We start from the raw sequence: 7322 nt of genomic DNA on the forward strand, positions 1-7322 counted from the left end.
TTATTAGATTTTGATATAGTGCTGAAGATAAGAGGAAATCAAGATAAACTTAAAATTTTGATATCAATCAATATCGTGAAAAATCCTTAGTGAATTATTAGGATTCCATTTAATACCTCTAAGAATAGTAGATACTCTTAGTGCTAAAACCATTTTTACCAAAGTTTTCCACCTATGCAACCAAGACAAATATTAATAGCTGTAAATCATAGTAATTGTTACTGTACTTTAGGTTTAAGTAGGAGAGAATTATTAGATTACAGTATTGAAAAGAAATGTCTGGTAATCAGACTTCATGTCTTTGGATTGATGACCAGCAGGATATTCAAAATTCAAAGTTTTTTTTTTGTAGCTTACTGATCAGAGACTTACAAACTGTTTTCATATGGTAATCTGCATAAAATAATGTTCATAACTTCTCAGAATTAAGGACCGAAAATGTTGAGGCAACTGATTATATGAACATGACAGCAGCAGTAACAGAAGGAAATGTGAAAGAAACTAAATCCTCACCGTGTGGCTCCTCTATTAGTCAAGAAGGGTATATGGAAATGAGTCAGCTTATGTCAACAATGGCTTTGGAGACAAGTTAGTACTGTATCTGTATATTGTCTATTGCTTTCATTAAGTATTATAAAAACTGATTAATTCTTTTATTCAACGTTTGTGTTTCATCTGTACTTTTCTGAAAATATTTTAATTTGCATGATATATTTTGGTTTGTATATGGATTTTTTTTCAAAGCCATTTCTTCTTAACCCACAATGTTAAGGTATTTCTAATCCACCATCTTACAGCTAGATCTTTCTAATCCCCATGTTACAACTATAGCTGTCTAACCCATCTTGTTACAACTATACCTTTGTAACCCATCATTTTACATCTATATCTTCTTAACCCACCATGGTAAAACTATATCTTTTTAACCCCCCATGGTAACACTATATATTTTTAACCCACCATGGTAAAACTATATTTTTGTATCCCATTATGGTAAAACTGTATCTTTGTAATCCACTATGGTAAAATTATATCTTTGTAATCCACCATGGTAAAATTATATCTTTTTAACCCAACATGGTAGAACTATAGCTTTGTAACCAACCATGTTACAACTCTATCTTTGTAATCCACCATGTTACAACTCTATCTTTGTAATCCACCATGTTACAACTCTATCTTTGTAATCCACCATGGTAGAGCTATAGCTTTGTAACCAACCATATTACAATTATATTTTTATAACCCACACTGTTACAATTATTTTTCTGTCTAACCCATCATCATAGAACTCTTTTTTTTTTTCTTCTAATGATAGCACCATTTGGAACCTGTATGCTTAAACATCATCTTAAGTATTTAGGTATGATTTGATTTCTAAGAAAACTTTTAGAGTGCTTTTTCTTACACTAGGCAGGAAGTTCTTGAAAATAGATGTTCCATTTAACATGAAGAGAAGTATGACTGATTTTTGCTTGACAAAAACGCATCAAGGCAATGAGGAATTCCACCTCGATAAGGTGAGTTCTAAAATTGATTTGTCAAAAAACTTACACAAGAAGGGTAATATTTTCAAGACACAGATGACAATCTCTACAGAATAGTTTTTTCTTAGTTTCTTTACTTGTGTGCATGTATGAGAAGAGCATTAACCATTTCATGTTGTAAGTACGAAACTCAATAGAGTAAAAGTATTATTGAATAGAATAATGAAAAACAGAGAATACCAAAAGAAAAAATAACTAAAGAAAACAGTTTATATAGTTCACACTGGTTAGGTAATTTTGTGTTTTAGTATTTATGATGTTTATGTTTACATTTTGATTTATTTGACTTGTATGTCATTATGGATCCTTTGATGAACCCACAAGCAATTTTGGTTATAAATAGTTTTGAAAAACTGTTTAACACTGGTGGGGTCAGTAATTCTCAGGTTAATCAGGTTATTTGCAATTTACTTATTATATGACAGTGTTTCTCCAAAAAGTATCTTCATTATTTTAATGAACTTTTGAGCTATTCAAGTTTCCCTTAATGTCACTTAAAATGGTTTACAGTGTATATTTTTGTTAGAAGATAACATTGTGAAAAATGTGACACTTGAATATACGTTTTCATTCTTTACAGGTGAAATCGTTTTTTTTACCACTTGATAAGTGCATCAGTAAACACCAGGTATGTCGTGTCATGGATGTACTTTGTTGTATTTTGACTTACAAATGCTGAGCAAAATATTATGTAAACTCTAATAAATGTTAAATTTTTGTTGAATTTTACTTTATATATGTTAATGTTTCAATGAAAAAATATGAATTATTAATTTTGAAGGGTATGCTTTTAATATTAGGAGATGATTTAAACCTTCATTGTGGAAAGCAGTTTTGTCTTCTGTCTGTATGTTTCTGAAGATATAGTAACTGTCCTTAATTTTAAAGTGACAAGGAAGACATTATAATGCCCCCTGTATTGAAAAGCGAGCATGTTATATGATAGGATTAAATCCTATGATCTGCAGATTGTGAGTCAAGTGCCCTAACCACCAGGCCAAGTGGCTATAGGGAATTGATTTTAGCTCATTATAATTATTTGCCAGTACTAAACCAAGTAATTTAATTAATTATCAATGTTAAGTGTAAGATCACATTAATATCTTATAACAAGAGTTTTTACTTTAAAGTTATTAATACTAGAATTGGAATCATTTTCTGAAATATGCTTACTTTGAATAACAGAACATGTACCATGATTAAGTAATAATTGTAGCCATTCTTTGTTACCTATTAAATAGGAAAACTATGACAAGATTAACATAATACCTGAAAAGAACATTCTTAGTCAACCTGTTATGTATCAAATAACCATATTACTAGCAGGGTACAATGTGATGTTATACTAACTTTTTACTAAAACACAAGTTTTACAAAATCTCAATCAGTAATTAAGTAGTGCAAGGACTTTGCAACTAAATATCATAATCTCAAACACCAGTAAAAATAAAAAATGGAGGGGAAGGGGGGGGGTGACCTAGTTCATTAGATTATGCAAAACAAGAATATTAGATGTTTTTTATTTTCGATCTTGTCATACCATGAGATTACTTATGCGAGTAACAATTTAGTATTTGTTTTACATAATTATAGAAAACCTTTGTATCCATACGTCACCACTAGGTGAACCTCATATTAGTCTTTTAATATAAAAATCACTTAATATTTAATATTCACTAGATGGCAGGAGAGCTACAGAATAAGACAAATAGAAATATAACTGAACTAAACCATACAAGGAAAAATACAAAATCATAAAGTAAAAATAGAAATTTTTATTTCATAAACTACTTAACAGTAAATGAGAGCATCTCATAAAAACAGCCATTCATAGTCAAACGTTTTATGGTAAATGTATAGCATTGTTTGTTCAGATGCCCTGTAGGAAACAGTCATTCTTTGTTAAGTGTATCATAGTAAATGTACAGCATTGTTCAAAATGGAAGAACCATTTTTTTATACAACCAGTATCCTTCTTTAACATTAAATGTATAGCAATAAGGAATATCATGGTTTTAAAATAGCTATTTTTAGTCAGTTTTTAAAAATATATAGCATCATTGAAAAGCTTTATATAAAATAGCCATCCTTAGACACTTCTTATGAAGCAGTGGTTATTCATCATCTCTTTAATACAGTTAAAAAGTTTAATAAAAGTATATGTACAAATTTAGTCAATAAATGAACATGCTGTAATATTGTGGGGGAACAAGCTAGGATTTGACCTATAAACAAAAGTAGCACAAGGCCCTTAAGAAATTTTTGGGATTGCTCAGGAGATTATTGAACAGTATGTTTATTGAAATAGAGTGTTACAGAAGATAGTTTAAGTTTTAAGAACTAGAGATTCTAAGTGAATACTTGGTTTCTGTTTCTGTATAGATAGTAGAAGCTGCTTCTATTATTGAAGGTTTAGGTATTGTTAATAGAAAACCACAAAATATTGTTTATTGTTTTGCTACATAATCAAGTGAAATTATGTATAATTGGAAATGTTATGAAATACCTATTTCAATCCTTGGATGGAATGAAACTTCAGTATATGTCTATGTCCAATAAATGTTTAATTTGCTATTTTTCAGTAAGACTCAATCTGTTGTTAATCTCAAATTATTACAGTTAAAATTCATAAGTACCAAAAGTATTAATTAAAAGCCAGTATAATTGTTTGTCTAACTGTTTAACTGAAAACAAGATAGCAGTAATGAAGAGACCTAAATAAAACTGGTGATCATGATCTTGAGTAAGTTTGTACTACAGTAATCTTGGGGATGAAGATGGAAGTGATTTTTCAGAATTACTAAATTTTTAACAGTGATAACTTTCATCCTGTTTTGTTTCTTGGTCAAAAACTTCACAGAAATAGCTGGATTTGTAGAGTTCTAAAAATAAGGATTTCAAGTTCAGTCTTTATAAACAAGACTCAAGTTTTAATAATTAATTCCAAATACTTGTTTGCAATATGCAAAAACTGTATTAAGCTGTGAAAGAAGTATAAATTAGAATAATTTTGTTTTTGTTATAGTTACAAAGGAGTTTTTCCAATCCAAATGTGGAAATTCAACACAACTTTTCATGTACAGTGCCATTTGGAACATGTAAAACATTCAAAAAGTCTCAAAGTGCACCTACACTGCTAACAAAAGATGTTCAGAAGAATGGATCAGGTGAGAATAATAAAAATGATGAAACGTTCATGGAGATGGATTATACACAAAATCTTTCAGCTCTAAAACCTACTGATGATGATGATGATTACAAGAACTGTCGTGTAAAAACATCATCACGAGGTCCAACACCTCTTTCTTTACTTCTAAAACTTGCTAAGAAACAAGAAAGTGTTGCTCTTCCTTTTTCTCTTTCCAAATTAAGAAAATCTTTGAAAAAGAGGGAAACATTGACTGTGTTCAATGGCAAAAAAACTCGTATTTCTGAAACTGACCCCAAGGCACAAACTTCTGGCATGCTTAGGGATATCAATGCTAGCACTGATGTTATTACTTCACCAACTAGTCAGCAACCTTCTAGTGACTACCTTGATATGGAACCTAGATATTGGCAAACTTCAGATTACATGTCCATGTCTAAAGAAGAAAATATTTATACAGGATCAACAAACCAGCCATTATATGAAAGGTTAAAATTTTCCAAGAAAAAGTCAGAATATCTGGAAATGAATGGACAGGAAGCTTTAGTGGATGATAACTTGTATCAGCTGATGTACATACCTAAAGATAAGAGCTGGTTTGGAAATGAAAAAACACATGATTGTGAAAAGAATAATTCAGATTTCGTTTATCAAAATAAAGTTAGTCCATCAGGTATCTCAAAAAGTTCCAAATCACGACAAAACAATGAAGTAAAATGCAGCTCATTTTCACTAACCTCAAAATCGAGTGACTCCAAATTTCTTGTGCAGGGTAAGAGTACTGAGCTTTATCAGTCAATTGTAAACACTAAACTACTAACATGGAAGAAAAATGCTGAATCTGACCAAAAAAGAAACCTGCATCAACTAGGCCTAACGTCAGATAATTCACTTTCAATATCCCAGCAGGTTTGTTCTCATCTTCATGAGAGTCCAAAGCAGCCTGCCAAATGTTTTCAGGTTTCCAAGTCTTCTAATACTGTACAAGGAAAAGGAGGGGATTATGTTCTTTTATCTTCAGGAGAGTTTCCCAATCGTGAGAAAACAAACTTTCCAAACTCATGCCTATCTCCTGTAGCTCCTTCTCTAAACAGTTGTTTTTTGTCCAACTGTAATAGAGATCATTCACCAGTCACTGGGAGTAGTAATGGGTATATTAGGTTGAAAAATGAAAATGTTGGGAAATCCTGTTCTAGCAATGAACCTACTTATACAACATCAAGGAAACAAAGTGATGTTTCATTAAGAAAATCTGAACATCTAACAACAGAGCCTTTGCACCAAAGGAAAACTTCATTCCCAGTGCCATCCAATTTCTTTATTCAAAAATCATCATCAGGCTCTTTCTTGCAACCCCCCAATAGTCCTCTGGTGATATCTATACCTGATTCTCCAATTAGTCCACTACAGCCTCAAGATGGTAGCAGTCTTTCTCAGATACGAAGTCTGACACACAGCATGAGTTTTACAGGCCCATCAAAATCCTTTCCACTAATTAGACGACAGGTAAGTTCAGTTGAAACCAGCAAATCTAATGATCTCAGTCTGCTTGAAAATCCTCAACCAATCCAGAAAAGTCCAGGATTGAAAATCAACTATGCGTTACTAGATTTAGCACCAGTTGATTCAGAAAGGGAAAAGATTCTGTCATCACGAAACACAGCTAGTCAAACCCCTGCTGCTGAATCTGCAAAAGATATTCCTTTGTTTTATGCTCAGATTGATTTTGCAAAGTCTGAAGATTTGCGAAATGCATCACTTGGCTTGAAAGGTGGAAAAAGCTGAAGCAGACGTGTTGCCCAGTCATGAGCTGTTGGCAGTTGTTTGATGTAAAGCCTATGTTTAATTACTAGATGTGATACATATACATATATATAATAGCATATATTATTTTTAAAATAAACTTTATGATAAAGTATTAGGCTGGACTATCTGGTATATAAACAAAAGGCATTGATTTATAAGTAACGGATTATTGAACTACTATTCAGATAAAAGGTATAGCTTAGGTCTACTTAGGGCATGAGTACAAATAGATTTAGTAGCAATTCCCTGCTTCTTTAAATATGCATACTTTTTTGTTGGAAAAGGATAAATAGTAAAAATATGTCCATAAAAAATGTAATTCTTCCAATAAACTACTTATTTCTTAGCATTGCATCTTTGTGGCCATGCTTTCAAATCATGAGGATTTATGGCAGATGTGTTGATTAAAGGGATGTTTCTTTTCATGTTTTATGTCTTTTGTTTAACATTCAAATCAACAAAATATATTGTTAATTGGTTGTATGTCTCTGTGCTGTTCCAGAACTCTACAGAAGTCATTTGGATTTATAATAGATTTAAATTAAGATATGATTGTCTTTTTTCTTGGATCATTTATCCAAGTTTTTGAATTTATGAAATAATGTTACCTTGTTAGTTAAAATCAAATTCTACAAAAAGTGGTTTGTGTTGTACTTGATTTTGTATATATATATATATATATATATATGTGTGTGTGTGTGTGTGTGTGTGTATATATATATATATATATATATTATATAGTCGTGTGTCTATAGTATACTTATTTGTACCATATATATTACTTTACTTTTTAAATTTAGTTTAGTAAATTAACTTTAAAA

The 7322-nt window shown here is 30.9% G+C and overlaps 1 protein-coding gene across 2 annotated transcripts in view; it reads left to right on the forward strand.

Moving 5' to 3' along the window:
• Nucleotides 1–7139, forward strand: part of LOC111085425 (insulin receptor substrate 1-like) — a 70983-nt gene extending 63844 nt beyond the window's left edge. For both annotated transcript variants that reach the window (XM_022383900.1, XM_022383901.1), the window contains 4 exons: nt 424–588; nt 1414–1520; nt 2128–2175; nt 4573–7139. In XM_022383900.1, the coding sequence (XP_022239608.1) occupies nt 424–588; nt 1414–1520; nt 2128–2175; nt 4573–6480 (2228 nt within the window). In that variant the 3' untranslated portion in view covers nt 6481–7139. The remainder of the gene's footprint in view (nt 1–423; nt 589–1413; nt 1521–2127; nt 2176–4572) is intronic.
• Nucleotides 7140–7322: the final 183 nt, after the last annotated feature.

The sequence above is a fragment of the Limulus polyphemus genome, unplaced genomic scaffold (genome assembly GCF_000517525.1).
Source record: "Limulus polyphemus unplaced genomic scaffold, Limulus_polyphemus-2.1.2 Scaffold382, whole genome shotgun sequence".
NCBI lineage: Eukaryota > Metazoa > Arthropoda > Merostomata > Xiphosura > Limulidae > Limulus > Limulus polyphemus.